Genomic DNA, 21,524 nt, shown 5'->3' on the forward strand with positions numbered 1-21,524 from the left:
ATACTCCAGGCATTTGCATCCTGGCATTTGTGCTGGACTCACGCTTGTGTTGAATTATACTTTGTGGATGTTTGCTTGAAGTTCTTCCCACTTAAGCTTTGTTTATGGATTTCAGGATGAGGATACAACATTGACAGCTTTTGATGATGTAGACAGTAGTGACCATCACCTGTCATCGAAGTCCATGCCTACTGAACAAGAAAAGGTAAAAAAAAAAAAAGCAGCCACAACAACAACTTTTTCTTTGATAATGGAATTTGCATTATTAGAACATGTTACCCTGATGACAGAACCATAAGACTCACTCGCTAAGACATCTGCACAAGTTCCATGAAACACATATTATTGCAACTCATTCCATTCTTAGATCTAATTGCCAAGAAATTGTTTACGTGAAACCTAACCCAAATTCCTAGTTCTACCTTTTGGGGTCAAGCAGAACAGGCATAAACCCTCTTCCACAAGCAGACCCTTCAGAGAGCAGTGCATATCTATTCCCTTGGTCCAAGTCATAATATCCAAGATTTAGAGCCAAAAGGAGCCTTAGAGACCACTGTGTCAGCTATTTTGTTTTGAACAGTCAAATTTTCAGGGTACTTGATTAGCATTCATTTGGTATGTGCTACTGAGAAAGTCAGATTATACACATTCCAATCAAATTAGCAGGTTATCTAATCAATCCCTAACCTTCCGTATGATTTGTTTTTGAAGCACACTGAAAAGACTTACCCAGAGAAAACAAATTCTAAGTCCTTCAAAAGCTAATTGACATGCCCAAGAGCAGTATTGAATGTATTTCCAGATGGAATTTTATCAAAAAATGAAAAGTGAAAGAGCTTTCAATATTTCCTAACTATTTTTAAAAGTATATTTTATTGATGCCTATTGTCTTTACACCACAGCCATTTCTAGCGGGGAAAAGTCCTTTCTTCTCCTCCCACCAAACTGAACTCCTCTCCTTCTTATAATATATTGAGGGAGAGAAAAATAATCACATAGGTTTGCCTCCATATCAAATCCCATGGCAGTAATGACAAACTCACTTCTTCGACTGTACCAGTCTGTACTTTGACTAAAGTATCTTCAGCTTACTAATTAGATCTTGTTCATCCCAATAGGTTGAAGCAGAGACAATTACAGAAGAAAAGAGCAAGAAAAATAGCAGGTAACATGATCTCATTCTGATGATTAACATGGGAAATCCATGTTCTCATTTTTTTTCTCTACCCAGCAATAACTGTCAATGCAAAGATTGATGCTTCTGTATGATTTTTGACACTTTCTCCACTTCAGCATTCTTTTCTCCTGATGTTTATAATTCCTTGGAAATTAAGACTGCATTTCTATCCTTTTTATCCATTTTCTTCTCTTTGGATGGAATTCTATGATTCCAATCTCATTAAAATGTAAAGCAGGAAGTCACATGGCTGAGATTAACATGGGTCAGTACCTTAAAAAAGAAAAAAAACTTAGAAGTCAACAATTGGGGAGCAAAAGGGATAAAGAAGTCTCACTGGGTGTTCTGCTCTTTGAACCTTATTGCTAACCAATCATTATCTTTTATTTACAGAGTGGAACATCTCTCTGACCCTGCCTCAACTCTGACCAGCTCTGGGCCCCCATCCTTCCTTTACCGGGTGTTTAGAGCAGCTCTGCCCCTCCAATTGTTTTTCCTCCTCTTATTGCTTCTGGCTTGCATGATCCCCTCTTCAGAGGAAGACTACAGTTGCACCCAAGCCAATAATTTTGCTCGATCATTCTATCCTATGCTGAGGTACACCAATGGGCCCCCACCAACATAAAGTGGTTACGTGCTAGGGTGCATCCTAAAATAACACATTCAGCATGGGTGCTCAAGCCTTGGGGGCCATAGTGCTTGCAATTCCAATGTAAGTAGCTTTTCCATTAGGCAGCATCAGCTGATGTTCATGTGCCATGAATTGGAGTCTGCCTGTCTAGGGAATGTTGGAGCCACTATGGCTGGGATGGATGTGTGGTTCATGGCAAGTGACGCCCAGTCCAAGGGTGTTAGGTTGTATGACATTCTTCCACTGGGGTGAGGACCTGGTCAGACCTCAGAGCACCAGTTGCTCTGTGAGAGACCTTAGTTGCTTTGGCAGAACTCAATGGTTTCTGTTCACCTTTAGCCTTCTAAAACTGTGTGCAGAAGAGCCTAGCATTTTTGTGGATGCTGACTTTTTTATTTCCAAAACTCATAAGACGAGTTTACAGAAGGGAAAAATAGTTATCCCATGTAGCCAACAGTTATTGAGTAGTAGTGTTCACTACAGTATGTACAGTAAAAGTAAATAGCTTAGGGAATAAAATGTCCCTTAATGGTTCAAAACCTTTCATGCACACTTTGTGATAAAACTGATAGACACAATCACATTTGAAATGTTTAGCACAAAATTGCTGGAGAACCAGAATACGAGGAAGTTTGATACTAGTCAGTTCTAAATGTAAAGTGTCTTGTATTTGTCTGCTGAGTCTGCCTTTTTTATATGTAGTTGGAAAAGTGTTTTTTTTTAAAAATTATTCTATTGCATGGATGTGGTTTCATATTGTGCATATTTTTGAAATTATTTCTCTAAATTACTGTATGAATACAAATGAATAATGTAAACTTCGATTTTTTAAAATCTGGGCTTTAGCTTGAGCTTTTGACTAATGTACAGTAAATGCCAAAAGACAGACTGATATGTTTTTTGTAAGTTAACTTTGTAAGATTTTTCACACTTTATAAAGTGATACCGCAGGGTCTTTTTTTGTTTTTTTTTTTTTTGGTTAAACTGTATAGTCAAGTGGGTTGGTACAGAAACATGAAGGTAGTTGTGGCATGTACTCCTCCAGTGTGTTGTTGTTTTTCTCATTAAAAAGAAATCTGCCCTCTTTGCAACACTGAATTTTGTAACTTTAAGCTTCTGATGTGTGACTGAGTCCTCTGTGGAATGAAAACTCAGTCTGTTCTAAGGGCTGAACAGCAGCCTATGGGCTGGATTACAATGGCTCTCTTTTCAGTGCTCCAATGGAACTGGGTTCTTGCTGGTACCAATTATGAGCCATTCACACCTCTCATCCTGTTCTATTCTTTTTTTTTTAAGGCAGTTGGGGTTAAGTGACTTGCCCAAGGTCACACAGCTAGTAAGTGTGTCAAGTGTTTGGTTGGAAGCTGGATTTTAACTCAGGTCCTCCTGACTTCAGGGCCGGTGCTCCGTCCACTGCGCCACCTAGCTGCCCCCTTATCCTGTGCTATTCTTGTCCATGTCTTTCTGGTGCACTGGAGTCACATAGAGATGACAGTGAATGAAATGAAGTCTGCACATGTGAAGTACCAACACTGTCTAAAAATCATGATTCTTTAGCACTTTCTACTCCCTTTTCTGCCATTCTATCATCCTCACTCCCAGCATGGGAAGGGGCTACATAAGACTGAGATCCATTTTGTACTTTGGTTTTTTCATGTCCTGGCTAACAAAGCTCTCTAAACTTAAGCTAGGTCTTCCTTAGGTGATCCTCAGAAAGCAGGCAGTCACAAGATCTGAAGGACAGGCCTTTCCAACTTGGTAGGCTAACTTACCAGAGTCTGTCCTATGTTGATTTAGCCTATTCAAATCCACTGTCATCCCCATGTTGTCAGAGGTTCTCTTTCATCATTCTAAAAATAGCAGAAACACACTCATTCAACTAGTATGTGTTTATTGACCACAGAGCGTTGGCCTGGCATGGTACTGTGTTGAGCTCTCAGAGGACTCCTTGGGAAGAGAAGATGTAAACACAAAGTTGTTACTTAATGCAAAACCTGAGTGATCTTGGGCAAATCACTACCTCTCTGAACCTCAGATTCCTCATCGATAAAATGCAAGTGACACCTTCATTACCTATAGTCTTTTTGTGAGGAAAGTGTTTCTTTTACATCTAAAAGCTCTACAGAAATGTAAGGTATACATTTATTTTTGTTAGATGAAGCAGGGCCCAAAGTGGACTTTGAAGGATGGTTAAGGGTTGGTTTATGTAAATGGAGAAAAGAAAAAAAGGATCTTCCTTTCCATAAGTTTTGTCCCTGTTACATAGTGATAAAAAAAAAATGACAGTAGCCTGGCATAACTCATTAAGAATGGCTGGTATTATACCTATTTACAAGAAACACAGGAGAGTCTCCATTTTTGTTAATGATGTTTTACTATCTTCATCCCCTTGGGCACCTTGCAGAACTCAAGTAATTTCATGTTAAATCTGTTAACTATTTTTCACAACACACATCTATCACTTAAAGGCTTTTTTGGCTGACACTTTAGTTGAAGACACCAGAGGTGAGCTGGAAGCCAATTCAAACCCAGCAAGCCAATTGATAATTTTTCAGTGTGGTCATTTACTACTTGGAAATTGGCAAATGCTACCCATCAAGATTTGATATATTATTCTGTTGATTATCTAGACTAACATTTTCTCTATCACTTTCTTAATAGGGGAAGGGGCATTTATATAGTGTGCACTATGTGCCAGGTATTGCGCTAATTTCAATAATGCAGATTAGACTTGGGTGTGTTATGCATATTTTCCCCCCTAGACAACTAGTGCTTAAACACTTACCAGAACATGACTAACTGATACCATGCTTGCAGAGAAGAATTAACTCTATAGTAGTTATAGAAATAATTTCAACCCTATTTCCTCAGATCTTTTTGACAGGTCAAAAATTCAAGAGAATAAATACCTATCAAGCAAGACCTTTTCCTCCCTTCATTTGGCAATACTGCCAACAGAATATTTAATTACTTATTGGAATCTTAGTATTTTCACATCCTGAACTTGAATGTGTGCCCATAGGAATCACATTCCCCATTTCAAATGGCCACATAACTGAATTCAGTTAAGCTGTTAACATGCCAGTATGGCTGCCATTGAGCAGCTTATATAAGGTTGAAGATTTGAAGAGTGTTAAAAGGGCCAAAGGAAATTTCTGTCTGCAATTTACCTTCATCACATACAGTTTTATCAAAATTGCTGAGGTGATGTGATATAATAAAAAAATGCTTTTACCAAAAGTCTCAAAATGGCCCCCCAAAATTTCAAGAACTGTCTGAAGGTATATTTTTAGTCTTTAAAATCATCTTTTATTCACTGATGATTACAACCTAAGAAACTTAAAAAGTCTAAAACCTAGACTGTTCATTTTCTCACATACACATACCTCCCACACTTTTTTTTTTTAATGCAACGATCACAGTGGCAACTTATCTAGTTTTTACCTCATCATTATTCTGGAAAACTGGTAGCCTCCATCTTCTGCATTATAATTGTGTTGAAACTTCACCTCTTTATTAAGAAGTTGTGCATCTTGTGGTCAATGTTAGGGTATCCAAGTTATTTAATGGGAAACTCACGACTAGGCAAGGGGAAAAAAGGAGAGTAGGAAAATAATGAAGCTGTGGGAAAGGTCCCACACTCGTGATTGTCTTCAATATCTGCTTTACGACCTTGCAACTGCTGTGCGGGTGGCAGTTCAAAGATTAAAGGTAAAGGAAAATCAAAGTTTGGTGCTTGGCATTATAACATCATTACTAGTCACTTCACATTCCTAATCTACTTACTCTGAATGAAGACGATCAGTTTTCAGGTACCTATGAATGGATCATCCTGGTTAGTCGATTACCTGTTTGGAAGAGGCATCGCAGTATTGCATTCACATCCCAGCTTGGTAAAGTCTCTATGTCTCTGGGCCTCAGTTTAATCATCTGTAAAATGATGTGATTAGATAGTTTCTAAGCCAAATCTAAATCTACAAGCTGTTTCTATCGTACCTTCACTATTCAGGTAGAAAGAGAGTAGAAGGTGAGAACTGAGAGGTGGGGTATTTGTATATGACTGAATTCCAAAACCAAATATCATTTATTTGTCCATTTCGCCACTTTTTTTTTTTTTGAGGCAGTTGGGATTAAGTGACTTGCCCAGGGTCACACAGTAAGTGTCAAGTGTCTGGTCTGAGACTGGATTCCTGAATCCAGGGCCAGTGCTTTATCCACTGTGCCAGCTAGCTGCCCCTCTCCACCTCTTTTACCCCTCTTTTCATGTGTTTATTATATTCTGTTTTTACAAGTTCTTACACCATCAATTTCGGTGATGCTGGGTAAACACTGGCACTAGTTTGAAGAAGGAAAGTAGTCCTTATATTCATAATGAATTCCTAAGGACTGTATGCCACTTACTTGAGCTACGTATTGATGGTCATCGTAGAGATTTGCATGTTCTACAGCTCACTCTGAATGTCCTGCAGGCTAAACATGTAAATAACAGTATCATTTATTAGGCACTGTACCTGTTGTCAGAAGAAGTCAGGGCAAAATATAAATGCTCTGAATGTCTGTAGTGTACTGAATCTTTTTTTTTTTTCTAAACCAAGCCTTCCTACATCTGTAAGTGCTAAGCTTTAAGTGCAGTGACCACTCAAAGGCCCGATCCTTCTGCTGATTAGCAAGGGAGTTTAGACTTGCTTTGTTTCCAACCTGGGCCTGTCCATCCCAGATGGAGGAGTACACACACACTCTTTCCCTTCCCCGGGACTCGCCATATTGGTACCAGATTTAGTATGGACACCCACTGGCTTTGGCCCTAGCATAGCTTAGAACTGAAATCAAGCCATCCCCCAATCTCATTCTCCACAGAGCATGAACGACAGATATGTTAACCCCAGCCTGAATTTGCTTACTAGAAAACATCAGCCTAAAAATTCCCAACAATTTTTTCAAAATCCAAACCAAAAAAAAGTATGAAAAACATTTTATTTAGCTTATGATGTCATGCCTCATTTTATAATAGCAACACATTCAAAAGAACATAGTGAGGGAAAAATACTATCCACAGGAATGGGAAGCAGAGAATAATCACTGGCTTTCATACAATAGAAGAATCAAATTCATATTTAAAGAAAGGTCCAGTCTTAAAAGTTTTAGTAGAGGTAAACACCAATTACTTTTTGTTTTTAGAATGCACAAAAGCATAAATAAAACATTCACCTGAAAGGCCTACATAAGTAAAAACTAGAACAATCAATCAATAAACATTTATTAAGTGTGCACTATGTACCAGGCACTATGCTAAGTGCTGACAAAGTATAACCACTCATCTTGGACTCAGACACTCACATGTATTATAACAGTTTAGAAAACAGCACTTGGAAATTTATCTGTAACTATGCCTATGTGAATGCTCGTGATGACCAACGTTTTGTCGTGCCAATGAACTGTGAAGAGAACAAAATAGCATCATACAATACAATGGCCTCAGAGATGAAGGGAAATATGATATGTGTGACTTGAAGAATCCCGGATCAGAAGGCACAGAGATCAACAATGGGATGGAAGCTGAGCTACAAAAGAATCTGAGATTCCAGTATTTTTTTAGGGCCACAAAAGGAAAATACGGTATATTACTATACATTATACGCTAGTGCTATACCTATCTCCAATAGTGGGGGAGTGGAAAAATAACCATGGACCTTCTAAAACTTTTCAAGAATTTTAATTAGGTAACCTGTCAATGATTAGTCACCTATAGTTTGAACTCATTTCTCACACACAATACTGTGTCCCCAGTCTTCATGCATTTGTACTGGCTGTCCCTCATTCCTAGAATACTCTCTTTCCTCACATCCGCCTCATAGAATCCCTTTCTTCGATATATCACTTAGGTACCCATCTTCTTCATGAAGCATTTCCTAACTCCCCCAATGACTCAGTGCCCTTCCACCAAACTACCCTGTTTTCATTATATGTTCTTTTTTTTTTTTTTACTATATGCTGTGTGTGTGTGTGTGTATGTGTACATATACATATATATATATTTTTTTTTAAGTACTTATCTCCCCCATAATTACAATGTTGGCTCACTATGAGAAATGATGAGTGAGCTCATTGTTTCATTCTTTATACTTGTACCCCCTGTGCCTAGCAAGTGCATGAATTTTAATACATACTTGTATTTAATACAAGTATTTATAGGTATTTAATACATACTTGTTCATTAATATCACCAAGCAGAGAGAAGGGAGGAGGGACACACCTTATTCCCCTCAGGATATGAGTGAAGGCCAGCACCATTTTTCTTTCCTATCTCATCATTACTTCCATTTAAGGGCACATGCCCCTTCCCTGGTAACAGAGATAAGAGTATTGTTGAGAGGCAACCTCATGGAGTAAGTGGAGGTGAAAGATGCAATTAGCCAAGCATTTTTCTATGGAATTCCAATGCAGCTGACCTAACAGAATCTCCGGAACCAGTGTCAATGTCCTGTGGCAGCAAGAATGACTTTAGGAGTCAATATATTGAGGTTGGAATTCTGTCCCTAACTAGCTCCGTGAAGTCATTTGCTTAGCTTCAATTTTCTTATCTGTGCAAGTGGGGAATTGGATGATAGGACCATTGAGGCCTCTTCCAGATCTCTCTCTAATTCTAATCTACGGGTTACAAGCCTAATTTGATTCTATATTCTAAACATACCAACCTTATCCTATTTCAGAATTTAGGGCAGCAAAGTTGCTTGGAGTCAGAAAAAGCCAAGTTCAAATATTGCTTCAGATACTCCCTGTGTGACATGATCCTGGGCAGTTCACTTAACTTTCCTAGGACTCAGTTTCTTCATCTGTAAAATGAGGGGCTTGAATTCAATGACCTTGAAAGTCTCTCCCAGCTCTAAATCTACGATCCTTTAACTACATGTGACTAAGGCCTTTTTTTTTTCTTCAAATATTTAACTTTGCATTTTTCTTTCTTTGCAGAAGTGTCTTGCAGTTAGTAGATGTGTCAAATACTGTCAGGCAAAATAAATAAATAAATAAAAGAAGAAAGAATGTGAAGACCTGAGGGAGCACCATGAATGTGAAATATGTGGCATATATGTTAGTCCAAAAGGAAGCTTTTAAAAATGCTGCAAATCTAGAATTGCTTGCACCTGGCTAAAAATGATGAATGCTTAAAGCAGAGAAGTTGGGTTGTTTTCTTTTAAGCAAAGAACTGTGAATATTAATTTTCAAAAACTTGATATGACCTGGTGAATCAGCAGGTTAATGTAATTAGGAGAAAGGTAGAAAACTGATAATATTTCATCAATAGGAAATCAGGCACAAGTCCAAAAATAAAACATTAATGATGCACAAACTTGGATCTTAAATACAATACTTGATTAGTATAGGGAATTGACTAAAGACGATGGATAGCTCCCTGGGATAGCTACCTGGAAAGGGTAATTCAAAAATAAGAGCCACATCATTGTCCTCTGGAAGATGGCTGAAGCTACCAAGGTCAAAAGGGACAAATGATCCATTTGCTGGCATTTGCAAAATGTTGGGGAGCAGCTTGTTTTTTTTTTTCAAGGCTCCTTAGCAATTCTGTGATTGCTAAAATGTCAATTATTTGCTTCAGCTTTTTATCCAATACTTTTTTTCCTCTAAAAGTAGTGGCATGTTTAATAGGAATGTATATGTATAGTCTATATCAGATTGTGCACCACCTTGGGCATGGTGGTGGGGAGGAAGAGGGAGAAAAATTTTAAACTCAAAAGCATGTGGAAGTGATTGTTGATAAATCAAGATAAATTAATAAAAAAAAATAAAAATAGTGGCAATACACTAGTACCTTAAAAAAACAAACAAAAAACCGCACCAAAGGCTGTTGGATTTTCTGGACGGGAGGTAAGATTTTTGTGTGTTTGGTGAGGGTTTTTTTCTTTCTTAAACTAAAGAGGAAATGGTTATAGATAATATTAGATAATTATGGATAATAAATAGGGCTTACTGGGAGAACAAGATGGCCAAACTTTTAAAATTCTATGTTTAGACTTCTATTTTTCAAGAGAGAAAAATTCTGAGTTTCTCTGAGACCTTTTTTATATAAAAGTGGATCAACTGGATCATGACTTCATTAAAATTTGGAATTCCCAGATAAGGGAACTCTACCAATGTTGGTAGAGTTGACAACTTCTCTACAACTGACAGTCTGAGATGCCTAAAGTATTGAGATATCATCACTTGCCAGGGGTCATACAGCCATTTTGTGTCACAGACACAGGTGAAACCAGGTGCTCCCAGTTCTCTACTATGTGTCAAGTTGACTTATTATACAAATCATCAATTAGGTGCCATTAACAGCTTCTAACTGGTAGGCATAGGATTAAACAATGAGATGTAGGAAAGAATTAAATTTTTTTAATGGGCAAAAACTTGGCCAGTGCCTGTTTCTGGACTACTCTAGCTCCTCAGACAGATTTGTTGCAGATAATAAGATTAACCCCTCCCCCACCCCTACCCCCAATGAGTTAAGTGGGTGTTTTTTCCCCTCCCCTTTCATTTTTGTAAATGAGAATGTAAATTAAGCTTCCCAAGAATTAGATACACGTTTTGTTCCAAAAGCTCTCAGTGTTAATAATATTCAATTTAGTTATTTAATTAACATTAATTGAGTGCCTATAGGTTGTATGACCCCTTTATTAGCCACTGTAACATCAGAATTATATCTAAGTCTATTCTCCCTCAAGTACATTTTTTTCTCCTCAAATGAAAGCCTCGGTTTCTTTGGGGAGGAATTCATTCAACAAATGTGTGTTTGTATTTATGTCCCTACTATGTGCCGTGTATTGTGCTGAGCACAATGGTCTACTATGATAAACCAGACATGTCAAATACAGAACATGAAGCCCACAACACTCCTTAGTGCAACTTCAACCAGATTAATATGTAATTAGGAAATATTTAACAAAACAAAAACATAATACAACATAAATAATATGGTTTTCTAAGACAACATGTAGCCCATAGGAATCCTTACTTATGGTTTTAGTGGCCCCTGTTTCTATTTCAGTTTGACACCGGTGTAGATTATGCCTAAACAAGGGTGGTGGTGGTAGATAGAGCACCAACCCTGGAGTCAGGAGGACCTGAGTTTAAATCCAGCTTCAGACGCTTGACGTTTACTAGCTGTGTGACCTTGGGCAAGTCACTTAACTCCCCATTGTCTTGCCCCCCCCCCAAATTATATCTAAATAAGAGCTAGGAGAGAAATATTGTTAGACTGGATCTCAAGGAAGAGATAAGTGAAAACTGTTTGAAAGTTCTTCAGGTCTGGATTTTTCAGAGCTCAGTTTCTTGTGATTTTCTCCTCTCTTCCCCTCCCCCATTCCAGCACGTACCTGCATTGGTTTCCTATGAAAACTAAAGCTGGAATTTCCCACAAAAGGTTCAATGAAGCCAGAACTACCTCTCCTGGGATTTAGGAAAATTTCAGAGTCACATACAGCCAATGTTTTATAAATTCTAAAACAGCTATGCAAATGATAATTTGTGGGAAGGCTGGTGGTTTGGGAGCTATGAAAATATTCAAGGCTATAATAACATAATGTATTATTTGCAGATAGACCTTAGAAGTTACTGCCCTGTTTTTCTTGTGCTCTTCTCTCCCCTAAGGTGTGTGAGTGTGTGTGGGGGGGGGGGCGGGGATGGACAACAAAAATATAAAAGGAAACATATAAAGAAGCTTGAGCCTTTGATCTTGACTTAAAATTCAATTCTATGTCAAATGTGCTCCCACAACAACACATCAACTAATGTCACTTCATGGGTCTCAGAATCCTAAAATCTTTTAATTGGAAATGACCTTGAAGATCAGTTAATGGAGTCCACTCATTTTACAGATAAAGAGCTGAGACCCAGGAAAGTGAAGTGATTGACCCAGAATCATTCACGTCATCAACAGAAGAGCTGGAACTGGAACCTCCATCTTTTGACTCCTAGCCCCATATTCTTTCCTTACCCTGATGTCTCAGGTTCTTTACCTGTAAGAAAGGGATGGGGATGGAGGATGGTGGACATGATCTCTATGGTTGTCTCTAGCTCTAGAATTCTATGCAACTATGAATTCATAATTTTATTTTTAACAACCCAGTTATTCAATGAGCATAGAGTTCAGTTTTAGAATTTTAAAAGCTAAATGGGGCCTTAGTGGCAATCATCATGTCCAATCTTTTCATCTTACAAATGAGGAAAACTGAAAGCCAGATAGGCTAAGTAATTATGCAAAAAAAAAAAAAATCATTCAGCTAATAAGGAGCCAAGTCAATATTGGAACCAGGATCTCTGATCCTAAATTAATACTTTAGATAATCTGGTGGGGTTCTTAATTAATTTTTTTTCAATCAGCAAAAATTTGCCATCTCTCCTTCCTTCCCCCCGATGTATGTATAGTCAAGCAAAATAAATTTTCACTATGTATGTGTGTGTATGAAAAAATTAATTAAAAAATCACTAGATTAGCTAAAGCACTCAATTTAGAGTCAGAGATCCTGATTTAAATCTTGACTTGGTTCCTTGGTCCATATGTGTGTGGGAGGAGGGGGGAGACAGAGGGAAAGAGACATATTTTTTATTGTGCACTCTGAGTTTTTCCCCTCTCAAGAGGTGGATAGCATATTTCATCATTAGTCTTCTGGAATCATGGTCTTATCACTGATCGGAGTTCCTAAGTCTCTTAAAGTTGTTTGTCTTTTCAATGTTGTCATTACATCGCTTGTTCTCAAATGCCTTAACATATGAGTGAATTAAAGTACACAGAGGACCAAGTTTCATATGGAGGATGCCCTTTTTAAATGAAATCAAATTACATAACACTTTCCCTAAACAAAGGCAACCCATGAACTTTTTTTAAACCTTTCATAAAACATAACTAATCCTGAAAACAACTTTCTTTTTCCAGAACTACCTAAAAAATACCCAAATAATCTTCAAAAACTATTGGCTTCATTTAGGAATACTATTATTTGGTTGCATGCATGTACATACACAGTCTCTCTCTCTCTCTCTCTATCTCTCTCTCTCTCTCTCACACACACACACACACACACACACACACACACACACACACACACAACATATAACCCTTCCACCCAAAAACTTATACTGCTATCAAATGTATCTAAAATGAGAGCGAAAGTCTTAGTTCTGTAATATCTGGAGTCAAAAATGCTAAGGAGCCCTAGAAACCTCATACACCACACAAACAAAATCAAAGACAAAGGTTAAGAAATCAGTAATAAATAAATATAAGGGGTCTAGACAAGTTTTCACATTCTCTTTTACTATCTTTGGATAAACGCACTCAAAGAGGGAAGCCATATCTGTCTCGTGGCTACTATGGCGCTCACAAAGATGCTGATACTTCAGTAGGCCTGTGATCTCATCAATGTGAATATTCCTAGGCTCATTGATGCTAGAATCTCTCCAACAGTACTGATCACAACATGAAATCTTAGAGCCAGAAGGGACCTTAGATATCATAGAGGAGAAAACTGAGGTCCAAAGAAGGAAAGCAGTCACACTTCTAATTAAGTGACAGAACTAGGACTCAAATCCAAGTCTTCTGACTCTTAATCCAGCGCTTTTCCCCACTACACCACACCTGTAATGAGAATGATTTTTTTTCCTCTTTCTATCCACTCCCCCCATTCCCACCCCACACTTGACTCCATGGACCAATATTACTGTTCAATCTTTAGAAGGTGCCAAGGTGGGACCCCATTGGAAAATAGGAGGATGGGGGTGAGAGGAGTTAACACTTCTCTTCTGTGGTTCACTAGAATTTCATTAGAAGTTTATTCCTTTGACTCAAAGGAAGGTCCCTGATTAAATTTCAGGTGATCCAGGGAAGGATAAGAGTCATTTTAGTATAAATGAATATTGGACCTCGGTTTTCTCATCTATAAAATTTAGGGTGGCCTTAGAAACCAAATCCAATCTCTTCATCTAGTTGGACTAGATGACCTTGGGTCTCTTGAAGCTCCACAGGCCTCTGAGAAGGGAATTCATTTATGCCTTTTCATCCAATCAACCCATCAATTTATAAAATAACTTAAATCTAGTGGTTTTTTTAAAAATCTTTATCTTTTTTAAAGCTCCAAGGGAATAAATATCTGGGCTCTGAGTAGAGTGACAAATACATTCCATCAAGCTTTTGAGGGATTGTTGGGTTTTCTCTATGTGTAGCAATTGATATTAACTCCAGTAGGGGGAGACACCACATTAAGTATAGAACTACCCTTCTGCCAAGCTTGGAAATGATCTTTTGGTGTTCAAAATTACACTCATTTCTGCACTATATGAGATCCTAGCAAGACCACAGAGGACTGATTCACAGAACACACTTTTAAACCTCTCATAATACAAATTCACTGACTTTATAATTCAGCTGTGATTCTTCTAAGTGTACTTAACTATTTTCTGATTCCATTTCTATTCTCAATTCCAATCACTAAGTAAAATGATTCTAAGAAATAATTAAAAACTCTATTATTTACATAAGTTCCCTGGCACTTATCTAAAGTCCACCTATGTAAAACCCAGAGTGTTCTTGCTATCAACATACGGTACCCAACATACGCTAGCCAAAGGAAAGATAGTTTTTTCCCCCCAAAGGCAATACATATGTTGAATCTCACATCATAGACACATTGCTTGTAAGCACTTTCCAAAGATGCTACCACCAAATTCATCAAACATGATAACTGCCCTTTTCTCTCCAAAGTAAATATAGACCTCAATGTATGTATTCATTGAATTCCTAGAAAATATGCATATTTGGGTGTTTGTAAATGAAATTATATAGCAATTTCAGGACTACTTTCTTTTAGTAATGTGGTAAAATTACATTTTGGGGGCACTAACAATTTATGTTTTATTTTCCAACCCTATCCCATTAGCTGTCAGTTACTGAAAGCTATGTAAGCAAACAGCTGAATTACAGTCACTCCAATTAAAAAAAGAAAAGAAAAAGAAAAACTCTCTCAAAATGAAGAATCCTTTTATGATGCAACTAATTATGCCCTCAAGATTATCAGACCATCAGGTATTACAAAATTTAGTGGTGAAGAAGAGTGTATGAGATTGGCAACCATTCCCCAGAATAGGAGTTATTTTGTTATTAAGAATCTGTTATTCTTTTTTGTCCATTGGTTATTAAGAATTCATCACAGTAAGCATATAAAACTAAAAGCAATCAGACCTTCACACCCAGGATTCCCTAGTCATCTTGGAGGGAGGGGGTTTATTTTTTTCTTTAAAGCATTTCACTCTTTCCTCCCTCCTCCTGGTCAGAGGGAAGACTTGGAAATCTGGTAAAAGATTTACCACCACTTTGAACCATCAACTGAATTTATCAATTCATCACGATTCTCTAACACTCCAATGCCAAACCCACGTTTATTTGTTTCACTCCTCGACACCAGCTTTATATCCCACGTTGGAGGCTTACAACTAGGTTGCTCCTGTCTCCCACAGAGGACTCCAGGAGACCAAAGAGGCTGCGGGATGAAGAGGCAGGAAACACAGGGGATAGACCAAGAGTTGGAGAAACCCAGCTCACCCTTTCACATGGTTCACAGTGTGCCCACCAAACAGCTACTAGAGCATTGTGGCTCCTAACCCCATGTCCTATTCCCAGTAATTTATTTTCAAGTCCACCTTATAACCCTGGGCTCAAATTTTAACACTACCTATAAAACTTATTTACAAGAAAGAGAGAAAAAGCCCAGTTCAAATGGGCTACATAGTCTTGTGCTTACTAAATTGTCATATAAACATCAGGATGAACTATGTTCTTCAGTTGTCAAAATTCACATTGTTACCAACAGTCAGAGAATAAAAACACAACCAAAATAATAGGCTCGCCACCAAGCAGTAATTTGCAGGTAATCAGAAAGCATGAAAGAGGCTTTGGCCTCACGAGTGAGGCACTGGAGTTATGCGTCCACTCTGTACAATGCCTACGTTAGCGCAGCCACAAAATGAGCTGGGGAGGAAGCCGGGGAACAGTTTCATTTTTGGTCCTCTCCATAGTCCCAAAGGCATCCAGAGACCTCTGTACTCAGTAAAGTGCACACAGATAGCGTCGAGCTCAGGCTATTTTGCCAAAGCATTAAAGGGCTGGCTGGTGTCTTAGATGACCATTTGTCAGGGATATTATTTGTTGTTGAGTCATTTCAGTCACGTCTGACTCTTTGTGACCCATTAGAGGCTTTCTTGGCAAAGATACTGGAATGGTTTGCCATTTCCTTTTCAGGCTCATTTTACAAATGAAGAAACTGAGGTAAACACAATTAAGTGATTTGCCCAGGGTGTTATCAAAGGGATTATTGATTTAGAGCTAGAAGGAATTTCAGAGGTCATCTGTTCCAACACCTTCATTTTACAAACACGGTGTTTGAGGCCCAGAAGGGTGAACCGATGTCGAATTCCAACCGTCATTCTTGGGTTCCCAATTTAGAACTCTTTCTCCCTATCTCACAGTGCTTCAGATAAGGGTTTTTTGTATTAGGTGACCAACTCTGAGGTCCCTTTCAATTCTGGGATACCCTAATTTTACCTACTCTCCACCCTCCTTTCCCACCACTCATCACAAAACTATTATGTGTATATTTTTAAAGGGGGCAAGGTAGAGAGGGCAAGGAGGTGATGAAGGTGCCAGATCTGAGATCCTGGAAGATCCCAAGAGATATAAACCCTGCATCCCAATTTACTATTTAACAATGGAGACAATGGTTTTCTTATCCCAGCCTCTAAAAATCACAGTTGTGCTCATAAATAGGCCATCAGTGTCACATAACTGAGCACTGAGTCTTCAACAGAATAACAGATAGATGATGCAAGTTTACATACACTGGACAGAGCTTCATTTCTCATGAGCTTCACAAGACACCCAACAACCAAGAAAGGACTTTTTACTTTGGCTCAGGTCTCAGTCACTTCTGTACATCTCAATTTCAGCCCGACTCCTTCTGAGTAAGAGGACATCACTGAGACAGCAGGTTCTTAGGGCTCCCATCCTTGCTGTCACTCTGCTCTGCAGGGCCATACTCTGACACAGTGACAGGTGACTTTTTATATCCTCTCAATGTGTGGGCATTCAGCATCTCCAGGAGCAGGTCGTAGACAGGGACCACATTTTTGCATTTCATGCTGAGCAGGTGTTCCATACCTTTGTTACTGTGGGGGAGAAGCATAAAAAAAGAAGAAGAGGAAAAAGAAAGAACTAGCATTCTGGGGGGGAAGGATATCATGGTGCTTGTGAAATACAGGGAAAGGGAGTAATAGAATCATGTTTCTTTGCCTCTAGTCCCTGGGTAAAGTAATTTGTGTATATTGTCTATCCCCAGATCTCTGACTTTAAGAATTTTTAGTGTTTTACATGATTGTACATGTATGAACTATATTGGCTTGCTTGCCATCTCAGGGGGGAGGGGAGAGAAGAAGGGAGGGATTAAATTTGGAACTCAAAACTTTTTAAAAAATGTTAATTTTTAACAGGTAATTAGGAAATATACGTACATACATTTACATACACACACACACACATATATATGAATTTTCAGGTCAGACCCTATGTTTCTTTTATTGTTTTATATATTATGTCCACCCTCACCCCACTCCCTGGCCATCAGGTAAAGTGGGTATGGATTCATGGTGGACTCAAAATATTTATCATCATCATCTCATCATTAATATCAAGCGGTTAGTCCTCTAATGTAAACTTTTTCCTTGACCTTGGGTAAATCACTTTGCCTTCCTAGGCACTAGCTTTCTCATCGATAAAATGAGGGAGTTGAATTAGATAATCTCTAAGGTCCCTTTCCAGCTTCAACATTCTATGAGCTTTTAATAGAATCATTGTATGATTGCTAAACTAGAAGACACCATGATACAGACCTTTCTCAAAGTCCTGGAACAATAACAGTTTAATTATAGTTTTTTTTTCCTTTCCCTGAAGGCTGTTCCACCAAACAGATCACTATTCTTAGATCTCTTTCGTCCAATTATCACAATAGTCATCCCTTCCCCTCCCCCAACTCTCCATCTCCAACTATCTGGGGATGACAATCAAATCAATACTACCATTACTAATGGAAAAGAGTGACAAAGTGGAAAACTCCTTTCCCAGGCACCTTTTATTGGCTCTCTCCCATTAGAAAGTAAGTTCCTTGAGGGTAGGGCTTACCTCACCTTTGCCCGGGGCCTAACACAATGGGGGTGAGGGTAGAGATGGGGGTGGAAGTATTAGGCTTTCATCAAATGCTTGTTGATTCATAGTAGCTACATCAATGAAGGAGAAAATAGACTCTTTTGGGCGAAGTCTTTGGTAGCTTCCTCCAATCTCATAGCTTCGAGGGGTCTCTTCCCTTGGAGATGATGAGGAGAAACAGATTTAGTCTTCTTCAAACAGGAGTTCTCAACCTAGGGCCTGTGAACTTTTGTATTTAATATTTTGATAATTGCATTTCCATATAATTGGTTTCCTTTGTAATTGTATGATTTTATTTTATGCATTTAAACTTATTTTTTTCTGAGAAAGGGTCCATAGACTTCATCAGAAGGGGTCCATCACACACACACACAAAAGGTTAAGAATCCCTTAAGGGCTCTGTTGTGAGTGGAACTTGAATCTCTAGCAAAAAAAGTCTGAGGGCCAAGTACTATTAGCATGGCAAGTACTATTAGCATTAAACCAGAAAGACCATGCCATGCATCTTAATCTCACTGGTTAAAGAGATGCTAACAAAGCACCACCATTCAGAGTATCTTTCTCCCTTTCTTCCTTTCATTGGAATTTTGCCTTATTAAGCTAAGTAAACACTAAAGTCTGCACATTCACAGATTTACAAAATGTTAAGTCTGGAAGGAATATTTGCTCAACCTCCTCATTTTACAGATGAAGAAACTGACAGCCCAAGAGTATAAGTGGCTTCTTTAGGGTCATACAATTTGTAAGAAGAAGGGCTAAGATTTGAACTTAAGTTATTATTTTTTTAAACTGAATCCATTGGATTCACTACACTGTCCATTCCTGTACTGACAACCCCCACCCCCCAAAAAAATCCATTAAAGTATTTACCACCACATGTGTACCTTGCGTGCCTAACATGAGAAAGAAGCATCAAAAGGTTAGCCAGGCGTATGGACTGCTGCTGAGAGGAGATTCCACTCTTTGCAATAACCCACACCAGTGCATCAGTCACAGCATTAAGCAGGTGATGTAACTTCCTGCTGCTCTCGGGTTCTTCAGGTGCAGCTGCTAAAGGAAACATACCTAGGCAGAGACAAAAAAACCATAATACATTTTCTGTCGTGACAGGAAGGGGAAAAAAAAAACCCTGCCTTCAGCAAGCCAGTGAGCATACCTCCTCTGGCAAGAAGACCATATTTACTTTCAGTTGTTCTAATAGTTTGCTTAGCCCAAATCTGAAAAGCATGGTTTTGATTTTATGCGAAGTTTTTGAAGCATCCCCCTAATATTCCACTTTAGCCATTTAGTAACAATGGTCCCAGAGGAAGGTATAATTCTACAGAGATAAGCTAGGGACCTCTCTGGGTCCCTAGCAAACTTAGAGAAAGAGAGAGAGAGAGAGATCACATCACCCCTAAAAATGTATGTTTGTAGAGACATATAAAGACAGCCTTCAATAAAATTTATCATCTATTCATGACAAAAATGCTGAGGAAAACTAAAGAGGGATTTTGCCTCAATAAAATAAAAATTACCCACCTTAAGCCAAGAGTCAATACCAAATCTGCAATAGAAACATTAGAACCATTCCCACTAAAAACAGGTATTAAAACCAAAGGATTATTTTGTAAAGCTGGACCAGAAGTTCTTAACTTGGGGTCTATAGATTCCTATAAGGGGGTCTGTGGATAGATTTCAGGGATCAGGAACTGAGATGGTTAAAAAAATTATTTCAATGTAATTGGGTTTTTTTGGTAATCCTATGTATCTTATTTTATGCATTTAAAAATGATATTCTGAAAAGGGTTCAACAGATTGCCACAGGAGCTCATGCAAAAGGCTGAAAACTGATCTAAACAAAATATTAACAAAATATTAACAAAAACAAAATATTAACAAAAGTCATCTGAAGGAACAAAATCAAGAATCTCAAGAGAAATCATGAAAAAAAAAGTGAAGGAAGAAGGCCTAGAAGTACCAGATGTTAAATTATACTGCAAAGCAGTAATCATCAAAATAATTTGGTACTGATTAAAAATAATGTTGATCAATGGAATAGATTAGGTATACCAGACCCAGGAACAATCATTGCTAGCTACTTTGGCAAGCTCTCACAATTCAACAAAGACTCCTTGGAGAGCTGGAAAGCAATCTGGCAAAAAATTATGTTTATAACAATATCTAACACTGTATGCCATAGAAAACTCCCAATGGATATGGAAGCTAGTTATAAAAAAGTCATATAATAAGTAAATCAGAGGAGCAAAGAAGAAGACACCTTTCACAAAAATGGATATGGGGCGATGCTTTTACCAAACAAGGAAAAGAGATAATCACAAAAGATAAAATGGACAATTTCAATTAAACAAAATCATTGCAGCTAGAATTCAGAGGGAAATAAGAAGCTAAGAAAAAAATATTTGTGGCAAATTTCTCTTAAAAGGCAACATGTGTATAGAATTCATATAACTATGTAGGAACAAGAATAATTCTCCAATAGATGAATGGTCAACAAATATAAACAGGCAATTTCAAAAGAAAAAAATTCAAGCTATCAACAACCACATTAAAAAATGTTCCAAATCACTAACATAAGAGAACTGCAAATTAAAACAACTATCAGTTTCTATCTCATATCCATCAGACTGGCAAAGATAACAAAAAAAGAAAGCAACAATTGTGGAAGAGGCCGTAGGAAAACAGACACGCTAAATTATAAATTGTTCCAATCACACCAACTTAAAAAGTCTTGTAGTATATACCTTTTGATCAAGAGATACCACAACTCTGACCTTCCAAAGAACAAAGAACAGATTCATATATACAAAAATATTTGTAGCTAATTTTTTTTGGAGTAAAGAACTAGAAAGAAAGTGGATGCCCAACTGGACAAATTAGAATATACCATTATTGTACCATTAAAAATATTGAAAGGGACAGACTCAGAGGAATCTGGGAAGACTAGTATGAACTGATGTAGAATGGGGAGGAATTATAAAGCAACTATAACGTTGTATAGCAAAACAGATTTGAAAGAATTAAGAACTCAATGCAATGAGTGGTCAGGTCTTCAGGAGATTAACACTGAAAGAATCCCGCCCCTTGGCTAAGCTGTAAACTATAGATGTAAAATGAGACATACATCATTTTCAGACACAATCGATGGGTGATTTAAAATAAAACAACAACAATATTCCTCTGTTACAAGAAAGAGGCTTTCTTGGTGGGGAAAGGGTTGTGGCAAGGATTGGGGAAGCAAGTAATTTTTTTAAAAGAATAAAATGGGGCAGCTAGGTTGTGAAATGGATAGAGTAACAGCCCTGAAGTCAGGAGGACCTGAGTTCAAATCCGGCCTCAGACACATAACACTCACTAGCTGTATGACTCTGGGCAAATCACTTAACCCCAATTGCCTCACANGGCCTCAGACACATAACACTCATTAGCTGTATGACTCTGGGCAAATCACTTAACCCCAATTGCCTCAC

At 38.0% G+C, this 21,524-nt stretch overlaps 2 protein-coding genes across 7 annotated transcripts in view; one reads left to right on the plus strand and one right to left on the minus strand.

The window, feature by feature from the left end:
- The window catches only part of SYNE2 (spectrin repeat containing nuclear envelope protein 2), a 415,658-nt gene extending 412,752 nt beyond the window's left edge, over positions 1-2,906 (plus strand). For all 6 annotated transcript variants that reach the window (XM_027842877.1, XM_027842872.1, XM_027842874.1 and 3 more), the window contains 3 exons: positions 116-205; positions 1,119-1,165; positions 1,571-2,906. In XM_027842877.1, the coding sequence (XP_027698678.1) occupies positions 116-205; positions 1,119-1,165; positions 1,571-1,802 (369 nt within the window). In that variant the 3' untranslated portion in view covers positions 1,803-2,906. The remainder of the gene's footprint in view (positions 1-115; positions 206-1,118; positions 1,166-1,570) is intronic.
- Positions 2,907-16,828: 13,922 nt separating this feature from the next.
- ESR2 (estrogen receptor 2) overlaps positions 16,829-21,524 on the minus strand; it is a 72,137-nt gene continuing 67,441 nt past the window's right edge. Inside the window, exons 7-8 of the mRNA XM_027842932.1 lie at positions 18,939-19,119; positions 16,829-17,021 (exon numbers count right to left, since the gene is read on the minus strand). Coding sequence (XP_027698733.1) covers positions 16,829-17,021; positions 18,939-19,119 — 374 coding nt within the window. The remainder of the gene's footprint in view (positions 17,022-18,938; positions 19,120-21,524) is intronic.

The sequence above is a fragment of the Vombatus ursinus genome, unplaced genomic scaffold (assembly GCF_900497805.2).
Source record: "Vombatus ursinus unplaced genomic scaffold, bare-nosed wombat genome assembly UNPS02014893.1, whole genome shotgun sequence".
NCBI lineage: Eukaryota > Metazoa > Chordata > Mammalia > Diprotodontia > Vombatidae > Vombatus > Vombatus ursinus.